The sequence below is a fragment of the Cydia amplana genome, chromosome 8, assembly GCF_948474715.1.
Source record: "Cydia amplana chromosome 8, ilCydAmpl1.1, whole genome shotgun sequence".
Taxonomy (NCBI): domain Eukaryota; kingdom Metazoa; phylum Arthropoda; class Insecta; order Lepidoptera; family Tortricidae; genus Cydia; species Cydia amplana.
Window position 1 is genome coordinate 5,484,988 of NC_086076.1, and position 22,879 is coordinate 5,507,866.

Below are 22,879 nucleotides of genomic sequence, written 5' to 3' on the forward strand. Positions count from 1 at the left end.
CTTTAGAACGCCATTCAATCAATGATTTCAAATTAATTATGTACCTCCTCTCTTCCTAATAAGTCTAATTACAACCTCCAATCAATATCAAATCTCAATTACATTCTTATAGCCACTTCTTGTACCTAGAGCGCGATCGTATCAGATGCGGTAATTAGGTTAGAACTTAGAATGATTAGATCACTATTAAGTAAGTTAAGTGTTATTTTTTTACCGTTTAGCAATGACAATGACACTAGAACAAATCGAGCAACTTAATTACGCACCTGTTCAACGAAATCATCCAAAGCAATCATTTCATGCATCAATAATTATAAAATAATCTATCTGGCTAGAGTGAGGAAGGAGTAAAATGGACAAGTAGCTCTAGAGCAGCAATGGCAATCTTATATAAATTGTCGGTTCCCTCCCCCCGTGTTATTTTATTATGGAGTGCACAGACGGCGCGCGCGCAGTATACTAAGATTAATCGGCGCGAGAACCTGCGCAATCAATGTGGTGTGACGTTTGAGTGATTTGAATAGTGATTGAATTAAAAAGAAGAGATGTGGCGGCAAATATATTTGGTGAGCATAATTGCTTTGTCTTGCTGAAAACTACCGTAGAATAATTATAAATTATATCACACTTAGTGCTTAAAGAGTGTTAACACATACAGGGAGGATGCAGGGAGATTGATTACTCCCACGGAAGAAATGGATTTGGTTTAAAATGTCGTTAAGTCAAAATATGAATGTGAGGGATACCTATCCCTAATATTTTTTGTAAATCAAGCTAAGTAATTAATTCTAATTTAACATATTAAAAATAACTTTAATTTATGATAACACAATTTAATAGAAACAAGCCAATAGAAGTCTTATTGTTAAGACTGGCCAGCTCCTATATAGTGACCGATAACTATAGCAGTCACCCTACTTAATTGAAACGCAATTGATTGAACCAAATAAAAAAAGCGGCCAAGTGCGAGTCGGACTCGCCCATGAAGGGTTCCGTATTTAGGCGATTTATGACGTATTAAAAAAAAACTACTTACTAGATCTCGTTCAAACCAATTTTCGGTGGAAGTTTACATGGTAATGTACATCATATATTTTTTTTAGTTTTATCATTCTGTTATTTTAGAAGTTACAGGGGGGGGGGGGGGACACACACATTTTACCACTTTGGAAGTGTCTCTCGCGCAAACTATTCAGTTTAGAAAAAAATGATATTAGAAACCTCAATATCATTTTTGGAGACCTATCCATAGATACCCCACACGTATGGGTTTGATGAAAAAAAATTTTCGAGTTTCAGTTCTAAGTATGGGGAACCCCAAAAATTTATTGTTTTTTTTTTGTATTTTTGTGTGAAAATCTTAATGCGGTTCACAGAATACATCTACTTACCAAGTTTCAACAGTATAGTTCTTATAGTTTCGGAGAAAAATGACTGTGACATACGGACGGACAGACGGACAGACAGACAGACAGACATGACGAATCTATAAGGGTTCCGTTTTTTGCCATTTGGCTACGGAACCCTAAAAACATAACCGAGGGCAGTTACTAATATACACCCGCGAGGGCAGCTTGTGGTGAGTTGACGGGGAGTGGCGGCACCGCGGACACCTATTCCAGGTAGGGATGCCAACTATTTTTTGCTGGAATATTGTATTTTCCAGAATAAGGCATCAAAAATACAGTACATTTAAAAAAATATTGTACTTTTAGATAAAATACTAAACATAAGTGTAATATAAGTTTAATCGGAAATATAGTATTTTAGCGTACTATATATTTTTCCAAAAGTATATATGTAGTACAGAGAGCCAAAATATAGTACAGTGGGCCAAGAAAGTGGTCTACCAGTTTTGACAAAAGTTTCTGCGAGATCTAACGATCCCTAAGGTTGACAATGACGTACAGTTGACGTACGTGTGTCGACCTTGTTGTCTCATGACGTTCAAACGAACCTCAACCGTAGGGTGGTAGACCACTTTCTTGGCCCACTGTACAATACTATATTATATAGTACGGTTGGCAACCCTAATTCCAGGGGTCCTTTAATCTGACCCTCGCTTCTGTGCTTGCTTTGACTGGCCGGAAAGAGAAGTCACAAGAGCGGAACCTACGCTCCAGGTTGGAAGTGTAGAATGTCAACGCCGGCGGCCTGACTCACTTCTCGGTAAAAATTATTAGAGGGTCTATCTTAGCGCGTTGTTTTATTTTTATCCTGGCCGTACCTACGTAATTATCGAATAAATAAAACACTCAGGTAATATCTTACAGTACATACAAACTAACGTAGTCTATTCGTATTCGTTAATGATGAACCCAGGTGGAACTATAATATACATGAGTAATTCGAAGTAATTGTAATTTTTTTAAGACCTACCTAGACCTAGGAAAGTTACATTTCTCCAACGCAGGTTTATAGACCACGGGTATCCATGCTGTAACCGATCAGGCGATCAAAAGTATATACACTTATCCCTCGTTTTGATTTCATGACCTTTCTCTTTAACACACTTTCCTGTATTAAATTCACTTTTCCTCCTCCTCTCCTCCTATCGATATAAATAAAACCTGGCAATTAGGTACATATTCTATCACTTTTAGTTTGTGATCCACTTATTTGCAACTGTACCTATTTCACGACCCCATTTCACTATGTTTAAAGATGAGTACCTAGCTATTATATGTATAGTTATTAAGTAATACCACATTATACAAAGCTCACTCACCCTCTTGCATGACATACGAACGACCAAAAGGTAATACATAACTAACTTTAGATATTTAATTAGCCTTTGATAGGTAACTATATATATGTACCTACCTATTATTTGAGATTATTGCTGTTTATATTGGTTACATAGATAGAGTTTAATACGTGTAATATGTCTTATAGTCATATACATATGACGCGTGGCCGACTGGCCGTGTATTAATATTTAGTTCAGTGGCATTGTCTTTCATCTCCCAAAAAGAATATTTTTTTAACAGAACAATAGGTAATAATAGGTTTTGATTCGTTTGTCCGGAAATATAGGTAGAGTATAGCTCGAGGTAGTTAAAGTAGGTAAAAACTTTAGGTAGTTAAAGATTAGTTAGATTTAACTACCTAAAGTTTTGCCAAGTTTCTAGAAATAAATTCACAATATTTGACCAAAGAATTTCAATATTTAAATCTCATTTCACGAATTCACGTTATCCAATCTTTTCCAATTACATACTTATTAGCGTCAACAGCTCAGACTAACCAAGTTATTTATGAAAAAAAGAAACCATTTAGTTAAAAGGGCCTTACTAAAGAACTTTCCTTATACACCAATATTTTGCTTGACAAGTCGTGGCCTATTAGTCTCACTTTCCATCCAATTTCTCGACTAGCAAAGGCGAGGGCTCATTATAAATACAATGGTCAGTAAAATGGATTTCATTTGCCTGTTAGTTCAGCTGTACTTACTCATGATATTATTAGGAAGAAGAGAAGAGATTCAATTTATCTCGAGACGATAAGTATCTGCGTTTAAGGAAATGTTATCACACTTTGTCTTGAAAATATAAGATAAAGAAAAGCATAACAATTTACATGACAAAATAATACTGTGCGTTCAAGTCTCGTTAGCGCCTAAGAGAACAAAAATAATTATCAACAAAATGGAATAAGACTAGGTAGGTAATTTGCCAATTATAAAAATCGTTAAAATACAACTTTAACTGTAAATTACTGCTATCTTTAACTATGTCACACTATATTGTATGATAAATGATAACTGATAACAATAACTTAGTACCATTATCACCATCATTAGCAGCTGCCCACTATAATAGGCCAATCAAATTAGATCCGAAAATTACGTTATGATGAATAATTTCCAAGGAAGCTGGAAATCGTTTGGTCCATGCACACTTCCTGGGATTGAGCAAACTCATATTTCACGCATTTAGGACCAAACGAAGGTATTAAAAAGATTTCCAGCTTGCTGGGAATTAATTCTTCGGAAAAATCTAATTTAATTGGCCTACTAGTAAATGATTACGAGTAGATAGGTACGTATATCATGGATGGACTTGGAACAATTGATACTCTTTGTTTTTTTGGTAAAACTAGAAAGATTTACGTGTAGATAAATTAATTTATGCTTTGAGGGTGTATTAAAATGAAATTCTGCTAACTTGTCCATTATATTACATTTTGCAGTTCTGATACCTTAGTATTTTCATTCTTATCATAATTTGCTGCAGTGGCGTAGCGTGAACTAATCTAGCCGTGGGCGAAATCGCATATGCGAGGCCCATTTCTTTCACTGTGCCCGAAGGGGCCTCACGCGAGGCCCCTCTTGGGGCGCGAAGCCGTGGGCGACGGCCCACTTCGCCCACGCCTAGCTACGCCACTGATTTGCTGTTTTATTGATTTAAAATTAAGACTATTTAAAAGTAAAGCGTAGCTTTCATTGCCACTATCTTGCCCTATTAGCCGAGTAACTAAGTGCTATTGCAATTAACCACACCACATTTTCCTGGCAATTTCTAAAGCGCCGACACTTGATCTATCTTGCAACGGTATCGCTTACTATCGCCTATTGACCACTCTCGTTTGCTGTATACAGCTCCTACTTGAACATTCTGAGCACTGGAAAAACTAACTTGTATCCGGTGCAATAAAGTGCAGTTTCCGAAAACAATAAAAAAGAGGAACATGAGGTTTGAGGTACCTATCTGTGGTATTGAAAGCGGGACCAAAGGAAAGTTAATAATAAAATATCCGCCCCATTTAATTCTGACCGCGAACGTAAACAAATGTCCAGCGCAGATAAACAGAGAAATATTTTATCAATGGACGAGCGGGCTTCAATAGTACCTAATGGATGAGTTACATGTCATACATACGAAGGCTGTCAAATTCATATGAGCTTTATACAATGGCGAGGTAAAGGTATCGGCACAAATTGAGGTAAATAATTATTAATTACACAGTAGGTATGTACACACACACACACACACCGCTATACAGTCACCTGCAATTATATATATATATCTATACAATTAGAGAAATCACGTATGAAAATAAATCACGAATGTATGTAAATATGAACTTTCTGGATCTATTTTCCTTGATATGGTGGTGCTGCTTTAAGGCCACTTTTTCTTCTACTTAGTTCCTCTCCACTCCGCTCTGTTCTTCTCATTTTTATTCGCATACCTGAAACTTAATCATATCGTGCGCACATTTTTCCACCAGGTTTGAGTTCAGGATATTACGTAAATTAAACATACATACATAATACATAGAATAAACATAATTAAATCAAACTTCTAAAAACTTCGCGTGGAGTTTTAAAATCAATTAGAAATTGTTTTTCACTTCATTGTCCCGGGGCATAGGTGACTGAAACAATTTCAAAATTAAAAATTATATATTTGTTTAGTTCAGTCAGTTTCACTATGTGGCGCCTTACGGCATACCGTAAAATGGGGTGAGTAGGGTCAAAACTGAAATTCAAACCTCGATAACATTTTATTTTTACATATGAAAACTGAATGGTGTATATAATAAGTGTTCCGGACGTTTGTAGTTTAGTTTTTATTTTATTTTGGGTAGTTCCATTTCATAACTTTGACGATAAAGAGGAAAACCCACCTCACCTCGTAGTGCCTCGTATTTGGGGTGAGAGGGGTTTATATACAAAGGTGATTTTGGAAGATTATTGGATCGATTTTTTTTTTATTATGCGTATTACTATAGCTCCATTTTAAATTGGAATACATTATTTTTGTAGCAGTAGCCTTAAAATCCCTTCTCACCCTCCTCTCAAACCTTCTCCCCCCATTCATAACCCACCTCTCCCCGCGAAACCTACTCACCCCGTTTTACGGTACAAATTTTGAGAGCATGCATGTCAAAATATAATAGGTATTTACATACATTATTTACAAGTCCTTATCATCTAAAAAATCTTTTATATTTTTCTTTTATAACATTATAACTTTTAATAAAACCCACGAAGCTGATTCACCTTCTAAGACACAATTAGGTAAAAGTTCAAGTAGGTATCCTATAGGTAAATCATTTGACGTTTTACATCTTCTTTTAGATATTATATTATATTTTAAAACTGGTAATTTGAAATTATGTTTATATTATAGGTTAATACAAAATGTAGGTACCGTAAAACGAGGTGACTTTAGGAAATTTTGGGGATACTTTGATAGTTTTAAAACTGCCACTAAATTATCATTATTCATTATTTTCTCGAACTGTTCGTGTAACAAGTTAGATTATTATACATACTTGTTTACCTACTACTAAAAAATCCGAATAAAAATATGTAACGGCTGAAAAACTGAAATATCGAAGTCGCCCCTGCATTTGAAAGTCACCCCGGTTTACGGTATCTAAGGTTTGGTAGACAACACCTTACTCCTCTTAAGACTGTATCAGTAATAGCTACTTCCGCCGTAAAGGCTTTTTCCCTATCTGAGTGCTTCTACCATTATCCGCTACTTGTTCTGGCCAAGTGCGAGTCGGACTCGCCCATGAAGGGTTCCGTATTTAGGCGATTTATGACGTATTAAAAAAAACTACTTACTAGATCTCGTTCAAACCAATTTTCGGTGGAAGTTTACATGGTAATGTACATCATATATTTTTTTTAGTTTTATCATTCTCTTATTTTAGAAGTTACAGGGGGGGGGGGGCACACATTTTACCACTTTGGAAGTGTCTCTCGCGCAAACTATTCAGTTTAGAAAAAAATGATATTAGAAACCTCAATATCATTTTTGAAGACCTATCCATAGATACCCCACACGTTTGATAAAAAAAAAAATTTTGAGTTTCAGTTCGAAGTATGGGGAACCCCAAAAATTGTTTTTTTTTTCTATTTTTGTGTGAAAATCTTAATGCGGTTCACAGAATACATCTACTTACCAAGTTTCAACAGTATAGTTCTTATAGTTTCGGAGAAAAGTGGCTGTGACATACGGACGGACAGACAGACGGACTGACGGACAGACAGACAGACAGACATGACGAATCTATAAGGGTTCCGTTTTTTGCCATTTGGCTACGGAACCCTAAAAAGTAAGTGCATTCGCCCTATAATTATATCCTCCCGACTGACCTGAACTTACTCGATATAAAATGAAGTGTTGAATAAAATATTAATTAACTACCATCTCGACATTAAGGGTAATTCCTACTTTTAATTGAGTAATACTAGGGCAAGACTATATAGGTTTACCGTTTAACTGAGGTGGCTTGTAAGACGCTATAGTTCGTTTTTTTTAGCATTAGAAAAAAGGTAAGCGATCTTGACATGTCTTTTAATTGAAAAACGCTTTTAAAAATCAGTAACTTATACTTATGAAAGCAGAAGAATATAAATGATCGTATTAGATTCATAATTGTTACATATTTGCCGTGACTTATTTTTAAAACATGTTTTTCAATTACGACCGGTCTGGCCTAGTGGGTAGTGACCCTGCCTGTGAAGCCGCGGTCCTGGGTTCGAATCCCAGTAAGGGCATTTATTTGTGTGATGAGCACAGATATTTGTTCCCGAGTCATGGTTGTTTTCTATGTATTTAAGTATTTGTATATTATATATATCGTTGTCTGAGTACCCACAACACAAGCTTTCTTGAGCTTACCGTGGGGCTTAGTCAATTTGTGTAATAATGTCCTATAATATTTATTAACCCTTAAATGCATAGTGATGCATTTATACACACAACATAAACATCAAATGTTATGCATTATTAAACAAATTCTATTTGTTCTTGTATATTATTTCAATAGTAAAACTAATAAATTTTCCGAATTATTACATAAATTTACGCAGTATTTTAATTTATAAAAGTTACATTTGTTTATAGACGAAATGTCGGAAAACTTGGAAAAACCTGGAAGTTGATGATTTTTAGTATGTGATTTTGGGCAGATTTTTCGGGGTTTGTAATTATTTTATATTTACAAATTTTATCATAGGAACATCACAAATAGTGTACCTTTCTGTTGGCAGTTAAGATTTTTCCTATACCCCTTACTAATAGCTATATATTTCCAAAAATATGATTTAGACTACGCAACTTTTAACACTGATTTCCCAGTGAAAATCGATGATATATTTTTTTTTTACTATTTTTCCTAGAAACGGCAAACAATTATGTGATATATATATTAATTTCGGGCAAAACGAAAAAATCATGTATTTAAGGGTTAAAAAAAAAAAGACACATCAAGATTGTTTACCTTTTTTGTAATGCTAATAAAAACGAACTATACGGACTGTCTGAAAGCTGACCTGAAGAAGCTGGTACGTATAATCTTACCTAGGTTAGTTAAAATATAATAGTTATGCCTTAAGGTTGACTGGTAGAGAATGCCTTATGGCATTAAGTCCGCCTTTTGTTTGGTTTGTTCTGTGCTATAAAGGTTAAATAAATATACTCTTAAACTTGCTTTAGTCCCTAATGTCAGCTACCTTCTAATAGAAAATCACCGCTCAACTTCTAGAGATGTGGTAGTAGAGTAGACCTATAACAATACTTACATACGTTGCCTACTTTTTTGAAATATTTATGTCCCTTAGATGTGCTCCCATATTTTCCCATCAATAAATTACTTCTGCCGTGTACTTTACACACTTTAAACACAAATAAATTAAACTATAAAGAAGCCGCTCCGGCCTTGAGCGGCAGGTCAAGTGTACAATAATCAAGAGATAGGAAAATAATCGATTTTCAACAAAAGCAGAACCACTTTCAGTATCTTTCGACGTCTGCACCTGACGCAAGATTTTCCGATCGAGTTACTCTGGTCAATTTTGGCACGATTACGCCACAACGGTAACTTTGTAAGACATCGAGATAATTTTTATGTAATTTAAAGCTATTGTGTGAATTACCGTGTCTGTTAAAGCATTGAATTAACAATTGTGATCTTGACAAATACCGTTATAAAGCGCGTATGCAACAATTTCCGATTTCATACGTCTTATTACACGCGACGTTACAAAAAAAAACTATTGCCTATTGCAGCTGTAAATCATCATCATCTCATCATCATCTTCCTCGCGTTGTCCCGGCATTTTGCCACGGCTTATGGGAGCCTGGGGTCCGCTTGGCAAGTAATCCCAGTAATTGGCGTGGGCACTAGTTTTTACGAAAGCGACTACCATCTGACCTTCCAACCCAGAGGGTAAACTAGGCCCGTATTGGGATTAGTCCGATTTCCTCACGATGTTTTCCTTCACCGAAAAGCGACTGGTAAATATCAAATGATATTTCGTACATAAGTTCCGAAAACGTAACGATTTTTAGCCAAACAATATAGTTGTCTTGTTTAATAGCCATATTTAGCTGTGTACCAAGCTGTTTTCATCGGCTGAACATCATAATCCGGCCAAAGAGACGACACATTAAGCGATTACAAAACCCCAAGCAAGATATTACGACCCATTGAGTTCTGACCTGCTTCGTTTTATATTTTAAATATAAATGCGGTTTTTTGCGGAAGCATGGTTTACATGGAAGCAAAGAAAACACATCATTAGCGGTTCGCGGTTATACTTTTCAGTTTAGTTCGCGTCATGGACTAACCTACGTAAAGCGGTTCGTGAGATTACTTAAGAGCAAGCAACTTAAGAGAATAAATACGCCAGTTAGGAGTTTAAGTTGGCGCGCATTACTTTTAAGTTATGATGTCTAAATACGTAGGTACCTACGTAATATTATATTAGTACCTAACCCGTGTGTAGGAAAATCTTTCTTCTTATCGGTTACATGAAACTAGTAGAGATCACTTTATTGCGGGAATGCCGCCAGTTATAAAATTACCTCTATCTGAATTCTGTTTGCAATAAAAAGTCATTTTATGAGTTTTTGCCGTTTATTGCTTACTAGTTTTTTTATTTAGGTATTCCAGTTTGGGTGACAACGTGTCGTTCTGAGGAATTAAACACACCTAAGGCGACGCGACTTTGTCTGGCATTAGGTACATCCTATAGGTACCTTTAGTTATTTGTTTTTTCTTCTTCGCGTTTTCGCTCTGCGCAATATGCGTCTATAGAAGGTTTAAAATCTATTGGATCTCAGTCAATTCAAAAACGCAAGAGCGTAAGATATGGAGATATATGATCTTCGATTTTTTATGCTCGCAGTTCGCAGTTGGCTCCAATCGGTTTAGCACGAGAGCGGGGCGACATCTAAGTCCATAAGAGTCCTTTTCTAATGAATACCTACTGTTCGATAAAGAAGCGTAACTCGTGCTAACGCACCGCCACGGAACGCGAGTTGCACCAAACCGTTTGTTCTGTGCGTTCAATATAAGTTTTCCTAATTTTATTACCGTGTGTAATGTAGCGTGAAGTTATTAGATTCCAATAATTTTAGTTGCCAAACAAAGACGTTACTTTCTAGAAGTACAATAGTCATAATTAATGAATTCTCAGCCGGCGAAAAAGTTTTTAGATCGGCAATATTATCAGTGTGGTATTATGCCATCCATTATGTCCCAACCAAATCGTGACAATGAAACACTTGCAGTAGTTTTTTGCAATTCGATTCTGTGACTAACATTTATTTAATTAAACATGCGTTGATTATTGGTAACAGTGTTGTGGCTTTTATTTGGGTTCCGTGAAATTGTTTACGTACCTTGGGTAGGTTGGTACCGGTACTACCTACGTAGGTAAATATTTATAGGTCTCAAGGGACTCTCAAAAAGGGAGTGGGTATTTTCAAGGGGTTGGTAATATCGGTATCGCGTTTGCATGAAGCAAATTTGCTACGAATTTTTAAAAGAATCGACTAGTAAATTACATAGATCGGTACCTTTGTTTCATTGCAAGTCGAGTTTAGGAACTTTAAAACTCAACTGATATAACAAACTCTTATTAAAGTCATTTTCATAAATTAAAATACAAGCAGACTCCTAAAAACCACATTTGTTTCTGATAAAGTATATATAGGTTTAAATCTGCGACACTTTCTTATTCCAAATCCGTTAAGACGTTTGTTCTGAAAATATAATACGAAAAAAAACATAGGTAATACTTACTTAACTCTTAATTCGACACTAACTACTAAATAGGTAGGCTTAAATTTAGTAGGTAAGGTCAAAGGTACCTACTTTCCCTTGTCGTGTCGAAGGGTTAAAAAAATTACCATCAAAATATTACTCTTATTTGCCTCGTCGGGTTGGCAAATGTTAGGTAAGTATACATATAATTCGAATTTGAAGATAAGTCGATTACATCGCTAGTGGGAAAACTTGAAAGAACTTCCGTAACTAACCAAGTTCGGCGGAAGCCAAGTGTTATCATAATTTTAAAGAGCAGGTACCTAACTTGTTGAACAAGTTGTGGCGATCGATTTGATACTATGTACCTAAGGATAATAGAAATTAGGTATGTAATATCTGGGAAAATATTTTAACTTTTAGTAATCACTATACGAGTATGAACTGTACCAAACAACAACAACCTTTTCAGGTTTCCGTACCCAAAGGGTAAAAACGGGACCATTACTAAGACTCTTCTGACTGTCTGTCACCAGGCTGTAACTCATGAACCGTGATAGCGAAACAGTTGAAATGTTTACAGATGATGTATTTCTGTTCCCGCTATAACAACAAATACTAAAAAGAAAAGAAAATAAATATTTAAGTGGGACTCTCATACAACAGACGTGATTTTTTTCCGTTTTTTGTGGAATAGTATTACGTAACCCTTCGTGCGCGAGTTCGACTCGCACATGGCCGGTTTTTTTAAAAGTTCTAACTCCCGATTACACGAATAAATAGTTAGGTATTAAGAATAGAGTTTTACGCTCAAGAAAAACAATAAATTTTTATTCTTAGTCATGTTTTGTAAAATACACATACATGTGTATTTTACAAAACCTACTTAGTTTACTTTCTTCTTATTCAAAATGAAATGTATAGTGTTAATTCGGGTGAAAGGCACCAGTTCTGACTCCAACTATTGTCCAAAATATCTCCTCCGAGATTTAGTGCCTTTACCTCTCGTGAGTTAACAATCTAAACAAACAAACAAACAATAATTTATTCGCAGAAAAAGGGTTAAGATTACATGTGTTAGTGTAATAAATAAGTATGTTTCACCTTTTCCGACCGTTTTAAACAGTATGCAAATTTTACAATTACAAAGGATATTTTAGCATTTAAATTCTACATACAAAATAAATGCGACAATTGGTAACATAACGACGAGTTATATCAGTAAAATTTAAGAATCAGAATCCGTATGATTCATAAAATCCTTTACAGTATAAAAACAGCGATCATTGGGCCAATATCTCAGCTTTTTTAGTAAATTCCTTGCCCTCGAGTTCCTTTATTTGGACTGGTAATTTATTGTATATTACAATACTTGCATTGTAAGCGTTCCTTCTGTAAATGTCAGTCATGCATCGCGGTTGATCTACTATATTATCAGACATTAATTTTGATTTTATTACTTACTGCATCTATAATTCCCAATCAAGGCACCACAACTTCGAATCCCAATTTTCTTACATCATCATTCATCATAACAAACCTAAAAATAAAGTTCGACTTGCCAGACACCGAACAGGTCGAATTCAGAGCCATCCAAATGGAAGCAACAAAACCAATAGTGTAGTCTGTACCGCTCCAATACCCGCGAGTGCAATCGTCACGTACATTTTTTGCCCTCAAATACACTTTTTTTTTCCCGGTAGTGACATAGTTTCTTTTAAGTGATGATTACGTGTTACGATGTAATAGAAATTGTCATATATTTTTTGTCGGCGGTTAATCGGCTTTTTGGGTTCGTTAAGCAATTGCAACCATAGCTTTCTTGGGCTTTGTTTATTTAATTGTAGCGGCCTTAATTATTTTACCGGTGGATTCGATTTAGTTGGCATCCGGTGTTTCATTTTAGATACCTTACGGTAGCTTTGTTAGGTATGCAATATTGGTTGTTGCTATTAAGGTAAATACATACATTTTAAAAAACCGTTTTGGTAACGCTACAGTCACTACTTTATTATTTGTTATATTTGTTATTGGACGCGCAATTGTTTTCCGTCCGAGCACAAATCTGGAAAATATGGGAAAATGCAAAATTGTATTGGGAAAATTAAATAACGTAGGGGAAACTGGGGAGGGTTGATCACCCCTTTTATTTTTAGCAAAAATTTTCTTAACTATTGGCTGTTTTGAAAAACTTTATAGACCATACGATTCAGAATTTATCTGTTCATCAATAGTTTGAATTAGAACAGATTTGTGCAATAAATTAGACCATTATTTAATGAAAACCCATACTGTAGACTTTTACCATGTGTCCCCTATATTAGGGAGACTTGTTTACCCCTAATTGGGAGCCTTGATCCTAGGGGGATCAAGTGTCCCTGGTTCTTGGGACACATGGTAAACAGATTTTTACCATGTCTCCCCATACCAGATTCTCATTTACTATATAACTCGGATCGCTATTAGTAATGCATCTAGAATTTGGAAAACACACAGCAAACATATATATATTGTATCTTCCATACTTTGAGGTTGTATTTCCGGTTATCAGATGTGTTAGTCCGATGGGATCAAGTCTTCCATATTTGGGGACACTTGGTAAAAAGATTTTAAGCGGAAATGCCATACTTCGAGGGTTGTATCTACATTAATTTATTAACTTTACCTACAGGAAATTAATATATTAAGGTATGAAACACATAATAATCCATAATCTTATGATTTTAAAATACAATGTAATTGTATTTTCCATACAACAACATAAAATTTGGAATCAATTTTTGTACCAACAAAAGTAAAAAAAAATCAGAAATTAAAGTTATAAACAAAAAAAATTCTTGTAACAAGCAAGCTAAAGCTTTTAAAGTTCTTTTTAATGTATTTTTAGCTTCAGATACAGCATATTTTTATTTTCTACTGGTTTTTTACCCTTCTCTGGTCGTTATTATTTACTAAAAGTTTATAAATTTACCACGCACGTTTTGAGGACGGTGCTTGAGCTGCATAATCCTAAAATCCTTTCTACGGACCGTCGTCGGTTCTATAGTATAAAAGTTCGGAGGGCCATTGAAATTGCATCTCATCCGTTAAAACAAATATCGTTCGGTTGAAAAACCAAATATAGTTATGAGTGTTGTTTGTCGATCCCGGAACATCCCTAGTGTGTAAAACGTTTAAGTTGATAAATAAGACCAAGTGCGGATAGTTCGTAAAATGTCGATGTCAACTTTAGTCAGTCTTTTCCGAGACCACGGGGACAATTCCGTTTTCGAAACGTCGGAGGTATAATTGAAAACTAAATTATACAATTAATAAACAATAATGAGTCAACCTTGAAAATTTTAATCAGTGTTTCTCTGGTCGTACTTTCGCGGCATGATTTCCAAAAGAAAAGAAAATATTTATGATAGCTTATGAATCATTTTGTAAGTAGATTGATTACAAGGTGTACTTGATCCATGTGGGGGTGACATGATCCCGGAATCATATCTCCCCTGGAGAAAAAGACTAAGTCTCCCCAAACATAGCAAGATTATAAAACGTGCCGTACTCGAAACTTGTGTTCGCGTATTTCAATGTAATCCAAGTTAATCATCACTTCAATAAACAACAAATAAAATAAGCACACTCACTAACATCATTTCCATCCCATGCTATAAAATAAATCCACGTAAAGCTTACCGAAAATGTAATATAATACGCAGAAAATCTTTTACCGTCCGCCATTTTTAAACCACTGACTTCTTCGATACAGCGCCATGACAGAACGTGAAGTTAGGAACGAATGAATGAGTGTTACTAGCGTAAAAAAATGTATTTCGTTTAGTTTAATAAAAAATGAAGTTTACCAAGTGTCCCCTAGGGATCGACCCTCCCCACCCTCACCTATTTTTATGAAATGTCGAAGGTCGAAAAAATACCATGGTTAAACATGTTTGTTTAACGTTGCAAACAAAAGAAAGAATAGGTAAGTAATGATTATTCTTTTGTTGTTTCAGATTTGGCTGCTTATAGTCTATACAGCGGCGATCAAAGTCCCAGTCGACAATAAAGAAGAAACCACAACTTTGGTAGTCAACGACACGAGTCCAACTCCAGATGCTCCCATTTACTATGAATCAGATGAACCTAAAATTGACAGCTATCTCATACCGCCCAACACTCACACTGCAGAGGACAAACAAGATCTAATCCCCACATATCTTCTTCCTCCCACACAAGACAAACAGGAGGACTTCTATGTTGTGCCGACTGATGGAACACAGTCAGACTGGTACCCCATTGAATCAGATCCGCAAAATAACCCTGCCATCTTACCGCAGTCTTTACCTCAACTACATCCTAACATTTTACCTGCATCAATCCCTCAGAGTCAGCGCTTTGTTTTACCACACGCGCAACAAGACGATATCCCAATATTTATGGTAGGAGAAAACCATCCTCCGCGATTTGAGCATACTAGAACAGGAAAAGCACACCAGCTACAAAAACAAGAGGTGCCGTCAAGACATCTGGAACCTCCAGCGGAGGACGCCGAAAATCATTTCGTCCTGCCTACTCCCTCAGCAGAATTGGAATTGCCATATCAAGAACAACGTCAACAGTTCGTAGGTCCGTCTGAGGAGGTATATGAACTACCTATCAGGGGACCCAATCATAACTTTAATCCGTTAAATAACAAGCCTATAAATTTCCGCCTCAAGCCGGCTGAGCCGACTTTGGCGTTACATCTCACGCCGCCAAAGCCCCTTCTGTCGAAGCACAAAAATCCCACAAAATTGTATCCTAAAAAGTATCCAGGGGGATTCAGGCCCGTGCCGATTCCTTTAACACAGTTTGCCGAGGATTCTTCAGCCGAAGTCCCCAAAGCGAAGCCGTTTAATACCGCCGCTGATCCCGAATCTGAATATTCGAAACCGACCGATAAAGATACTTACTTGTACGAGAAACTCAAGAAAAAGCGAAAAATGAGAAAGGAAAAAGCAGCTAAGGTAATTTTTCATTTTGGAATAATGATGTTGTTGTAACATGGAAACGAGACTCGCTAAACTTATCTGTTATTCATCATCTTCCTCGCGTTGTCCCGGCTTTTGCCACGGCTCATGGGAGCCTGGGGTCCGCTTGGCAACTAATCCCGAGAATTGGCGTAGGCTAAACTTATCTGTTATTATTTTACGGTTTCAGCAACACCTCCCGCCTTTAGAAGAGCCGACACAGGGTCCAGCAGTTCCAGAGCAAGACACTTCCGAAACACACTTCAGATACCCTGGACGTAAGTATCTCGAAACGTTTAGGCAAAAAACTGTTCACCCTACCAACCAAGAGTTTTGCAACCTAACTGAGCCTAAAACCTCGTTTCATAAACATCAACAATTTTTAAAAGAATAAGTAATCCAGTGGTTATTCATTGAACAATTATGATTAATTGTTATGAATGGAACATGACAGTCATTGGATGGTTATTCATATCTTTCAACTATTGAACACCGATTAAAAACCATCGTTTATTAAGTACGGTAGTAAGGTACACGAAAAAAATATCTTTATAAAGTGCTCTTCACCTATGTCGAAACTAGTATGGGATTGTTATATTTATACTGGACGTAGATCAACAGGCGCAGTTTTTAAGTTTTTGTGGCACAAGAGGAAAATTAAATAACAATAATAATAATTATTTTAGTAATAGTAAAAAACATCGAATTTCACCGAATCAAAATATCTCATACACAAACAATTATTTAGCCTCTGCCTCTGTTTTCTAGTGCTAATACAGTTTACACAATAGAGCTTCGCACCCAGCTAATGGTAATTTAATCGCTTGCGTAATTAATTACCATAGGATAGGTGCCTGATATCAGGCGTGGTTAAAAGCATGAAAATTAGATTGTGGTGAAACCAATTTTTTTATTATGGAATACTATTTGTTTTGCATATTTGATAAAATTATTTTATATACAACATCTGCAAACAATTATGACGAAATAGTTATTTGTACAACAAGAGATCAAAGTTTGATATTTCTTCGAGTGCTTATTTTGAGTCCCGTGCAAGCGAAAGATTCTATAATAGATTCACGAGCGTAGCGAGTGAATCTAATTTAGAATCTTGAGCGTAGTAAGGGACTCAAAAGCGCACGAGATGTAAATAACTTTGATCTCGTGTAGTACACAACATTTTTCACCTCAGCAGTGAGAACATATTAGAGAACCCGAAAAATGTATTCCTTCTTCATCACTTACCTCTATTCACTCATGTTTTCTTAAGATATACCAACAATTAAATTTTCACCTCAGCAGCTCGAACAAGGGTACTTTGCTACTTAAAAACAGTGAGCAAAATCGCATTTTGCTCACTGAGTGAGCAAAATCGCATTTTGCTCATTTTGTCTCACTCAGTGAGCAAAATACGATTTTGCTCACTGTTTTTAAGTAGCAAAGTACCCTTGTTCGAGCTGCTGAGGTGAAAAGGTTTGTTTACTTATAGATACCTATATATTATACTTTTATGCAAGTTATACCTACCTATAAGGTGGCTAAAATGAAACTGATTAGAGTTAATATGTACTATGTACTGGGAACTAGGAGTTTATAAAATTAGCATAGTGAGGAATTTAATATCAAGTCGTAAATTCCACCATATGCCCGATCATTTCAGTTCAAAGTCTTTTGAAAACTAGGTTTAGACAAGGTTTAATAGGTGGGTCCATAAGTGTTTATCCTCTCCAAATCTGACAGATTACTATCTACAGATTATAAGCTAAATAATGATCAATGGCATTATGATAATGATAATAAATTAATAATAAATGATTTCAGGCAACGCGTATTCCGCGCCGCTCCGGCAAGCTCCGCCGCCGCCGCCACCGCGGCCGCTCTCAGCCGCAGCGCCCTCCAAGCCGCCGCCGGCAGGGGACCGCACGGAATTCCGCATGCATGGCATGAAGGGGCCTCATAGCTACCAGTTCGGTTACGATACTGGGAAGGGGTGAGTAATAGAGTATGACTAGAAATGTGCCGTTCTCGAGAACGTTCTCCCTTTTGTATGGGGAATGTTCTTGAGCGAGTATGACGTGTTAGGGCCAAGGCTCCTGCTGAGTGGAGACCGGAAGGAGTTCCGGTCCGGCCGCATAGCTGTTAGTTTGGTAACGACACCGGGAGTATGAAGTTTTAGGGTCTACAGGTGGAGTAAACCTACTCGTCAAGCTCCCGCCGCTAGTAGACCGCACAGAGTTCCACTTGCACGACATAAGGATCGATATAGATACAAGTATTTGGTACAGATTAGAGACGAAAACACATCAACACACAGGTCCTTTGAATCCTTAGGATGGTCACCAGTATAGTCGATTGATGGATAGTTCAGTAGGAGTGAGTAGAAGAAAACCGGCTCCGTTGCTCAGTTCAAATATGACCGTCACAACACAAACTCTTTGCCGACCCTTTAAAGGTTCACGAGGAATAATTGTATTGACAGATTAAGGGAAAATACATGTGAGTTCAGGGAATGTTTCTTTACTTATAAGTTCTGTTTTTGATTTGGGTACCGGCCTCCTGTATCGAAGAAAGTTTTCTATAGTAAAGATGAACTTTGAGTGTATTATGTACATATTGAATGTAGGTTTATTTAGTCGTAGGTTTCAAACGAACAATTTTTAACACGTGTCGCGCCTGTCTTTGACCTATAAAATAATAATATTATAAAATAATATATAATAATATTATAAAATATTATAAAATTAAATATTACTGGTGTTAATGAAGAACTTAATTGGAATAAAAATACGACCCGTTCAGCTAAGATTATAGGTAATTTCGACCTGTTTTTCCGTATCGGCTCTTCTTGGAAATAGCCTTAAAGCCTCCTTAAGCCTTAAGAAATATTTTTCTAAATGTTTGGCAGTATTTATTGTTAAATGTAGGGGAAGTCCGGGTAAAGCGAACACCCCAGGCAAAGCGAATTCGGGCTCCCAATCCTAAACTATTCGACTTTGTCGCACCACGCGCCTATATGATGTTCAGGATCCTTCGCTCTATGAGAGGCAAGCGTCACAGGGAGCGGTCGCTGTGAGCGTCGTCGGTGACGAGTCAAAATGTGTTTTTAGTGCAAAATATTCGATTTTGAAAGGTAAGTACATTGTATGTTATTTTGTCACAGTAATTATCTCGAATTTTAATTCAAGATGCTTCTATTGCTTATTAAAGTATCTTCCTTTTACAACGCATTTCTTTTAAAATAATCCAACGGTTATTTTTTTTTAATTCTTAATTTCTTTAACTGACTGAATGGGCAAAGTGGATCGGGCAAAGCGGATAGCGTGTTCTCTTTGACTTTATTAGGTAATTTTTTTTTATGATAATATTTTGTTGCAGATGGTATATAAATATCAAAAAAAGATCGATAATGGCTCCTGGCTAACAAACGTTATGGAAATGGCTATCAGAACGTGGATTCGCTGTGTTAAAATGTCTTCAGAAATGCCGTGAAGATTTATGCTTATGAAGTCAGTGAAAATATATCAAAAGTTACTTGTGACAGCTTTTTCTAATTAATATTATTGAAATGATCTTATGTTGATTAATTTTCACTTAGTTCTTAAGTTCACTAAGATTTTATGAGTAATATTTGCTTTGCCCGGGGGCCTGTTTCACTTTGCCCGGCACTCTGGGCAAAGCGAATAAAATATCTTTTTTTACGTTTTGTTCAAAATTGCAGCAACTATTAAACATTGGAGGCTAGTGTTGTTTTAAATTAAAAGATTATTAAATAAAGACTTATTATTGATACTTTTTTCATTTCTTCCTCGTTAAATTTTTCTGTTATGTCAAGTCAAAGGTAAAGGTGTTCACTATGCCCGGACTTCCCCTAGGTATCAAATGTAGTCTATAGGGACAGTCAGCATGAATAGTAGCGAATGAAACAACGCGCCCGAATTATTTGCCACCCTCGAATACTTTTCCAAATAGAGATATATTACTCGACAGTTCGCGATTAAAAGTATCTGCAACAGTTTAATAGTTCATCGATATTAAACTTTCGTGAGACATATTTTAAACTGTTTATACGACAACGGTAGCGACTAAAAATTCAAGTGAGTGAAACCGTTGTCGAATAAACAGTTTAATAGTTATTTATAGAGAGCTACTTATGTCATTTTGTTAAGCTAGCAGAGAATGGTAAGATACTTTTGACGCATATTCTGATGCTGAACGCGTAAGTACATACTCATACGCACACGAATGTAATCGACCTTTATTCAATAATTCACCTACACAGTGTGACATAGAAACAGAACACAAAGGTCCTACATTTCACTCAATTAACGTAACACCATTAAGCGTACCATTTGTAAGTCTTCATTGTGGGTTGCGTGATGAAGGCGATAAAGATAGGTATCAACGATAGACAAGTTTGTATAAATCATGGCTTTTGTCTATTTATCTGACTTGTTAAATTAAAGTGGTTTGGGGTCGCGACGATGTAACATTAGTTGTCACGCACGGCAATTATTATGATAACAAGGATAATAATTGCCTCCATAATTATAGTATAAAAAGGAGATATGATCATCTCAGAGAATGTTAGGTAAGACAAGTAGTAGGTAAGATAACATTAATATCGGGAGCTTTCTCTAAATTATCTATTGTACCTAGTGTACCTACCTATGTAAAAAAGGGCTACGAGTATTTTGCACCAAATTAATATTCGATTTTCGATATGAATATTAGTGTTGAACGTTTAAATCTTATAAAGAAAACTAGTTAGGTATCTCTAATTCCTATTATAATATTAAATTACTTAAATAACGTCATGTCATAACATAATTTATATACCTACCTACCTATATTCACGTTTAGCACCTATATGAATAAGGATTTGGTATTGTTATTGTGACCTAGAAGAGGTGCAAAATTTTATTTTATTTTAGAGCCCTAGCTCCGACCAAGCTAAAGATCGACTAGTCACATCCATACTTCACGTAAAACTTGGCGGGGCGAGTTAACGTACCGGAATTAAGCCACACATTCAACAATAGAAGGATAACATATCTTATCTTTATTTGATATTTTTATCTTTATTTGACATTTTAATGACAGTTACAAATGATTTACGTTGACATCGACTTTAATGTTAACTAGGTTTATATTCAATTGTTTTGACATGTTTTTCTTTGTACATGACGATCCTTATTGGGAGACATAATTAGTCTTAATCTTATTATTTTTATTTTTAAATTTATAATGTAATTTTTGACGATCATGATGAGAAGATAAACATAATTTTGACGAATGTAGCAAATTTATAGTGTAATTTTCATCTTGAAATAAATAAATCTAAATCTAATCTAACAATAATTTTTACAAGGACCAATATTTCGACGATGATAATGATGAGCAATGTTTTTTTCAGTAAAAACCGCCAATTCCGTTTCGAGGAGCGCGACAACGATGGGCACGTGCGCGGACACTACGGGTACGTGGACAAGCACGGCAAGCTGCGCGTGGTCAACTACGACGCCGACCCCGAGCACGGTTTCCGGGCCGAGGCTCCCGTCGAGACTGAGCCTTGATCAGTTTATATGAGTGCAAAAGGACTTATAGCGTACCGATAGGTTTCAAACTTGGAGGATATAATCAAACGGAGACGCCATGTCTGTAATTTTCTGTACAAAACAGTCTGCCGATTTTTGCGGGGGAGGGGAACGTCAAATGTATGCGTAACGTAAAAATAGCCATGTCAGATAAACGTCAGTCCATACATTGTGTATGACCGTTGGCCGCCTATTTTCGACAGAGGGGAAAGCCTGTTAATGGCTACTCCGTTTAGTTGTATCCTCCAAGGTTTCAAAGGTCATACGCAGATTTAGATTCAAATTTTTCATCTCAGGCCCCGTAGAGAACATGCCAATCGCTAACGCACCGTAGCGAACGAAACGCAACTGTCATAAAGAGACACAAAGCGATTCGATGGCGAAGCGATAGCGATTGTCACGCTAGGTCGCCAGTTTCCGAAAAGGACATTTGTGAAATGATTTATTCCACCACACTACACTTATTGAGGAATGTCTTTTCAAAAGAGCCTATTTTTGTATGTATGTTTTCATATGTAAGCTCCTTTGAAAAGACACTCCTAAATTACAAGCCCAAGCTTCGTCGGTAGCGGTTGTTATAAATACAAGTCACACCCGGAAACTGTTAGGCTGTAGTACCTTTCCTTAATTTCTGGGAATAGAAGAGACAACATTTGTTTGTGTGTAGGTGTAACCCTAGTACACGCTGCACTGACTATTGCGAAGTGATGCGAATAACCCAAGCGAGAGAGAAACGGGCATGCTAAGTCGTTTAGCTGACAGAAAAACAATTTCTTTTAATACCTAAATCATTTGTGTGCTAGTTATAATCTAACTAATATTGTGCCTTTTTCATAAATATAGTGGTTAACCTTAAATTGCCCCGTATCCGTCACACCCAATTTGGACTGTAGTGTACAATTTAAAGGTTATTAATTCAGTAGCAAATTTTTGATAAGGGCATACGAAGGGTTAAAGCTTGCCCCGCCCAAGTCAGTATTTCTGTTATTGATGTAAGGGTTAATTTCGGTCTGGCATGTGAGATAGGTTTTTCATTAGAACTGTATGCAAGAAGCTTACATTACGCATGGAATAAAATTGTCATTAAAAAGAAATGTATTATGCATTTAAAGTTATTTTTCAATGTGATTTATAATTTAATTTTAGATTATAAATTATGTTTAGTTTATTATGTAAGTATAACATACCTCTCGTTATAGTATTAAGGTATCGGTGTCATATTGTAATAAATAATATAGATTATAGTGTTTACCTACTTATGATAGGTATGTGTTTGTA

The 22,879-nt window shown here is 36.1% G+C and overlaps 1 protein-coding gene across 1 annotated transcript; it reads left to right on the forward strand.

Moving 5' to 3' along the window:
- Nucleotides 1-423: 423 nt before the first annotated feature.
- Nucleotides 424-21,622, forward strand: LOC134650215 (uncharacterized). Its single transcript, XM_063505158.1, has 5 exons — nt 424-566; nt 15,012-16,004; nt 16,198-16,285; nt 17,829-17,997; nt 21,421-21,622. Exons 1-5 carry the CDS (start codon nt 546-548, stop codon nt 21,578-21,580), a joined length of 1,431 nt encoding a protein of 476 aa, XP_063361228.1. The 5' UTR covers nt 424-545; the 3' UTR covers nt 21,581-21,622.
- The last annotated feature ends 1,257 nt before the right edge of the window (nt 21,623-22,879 follow it).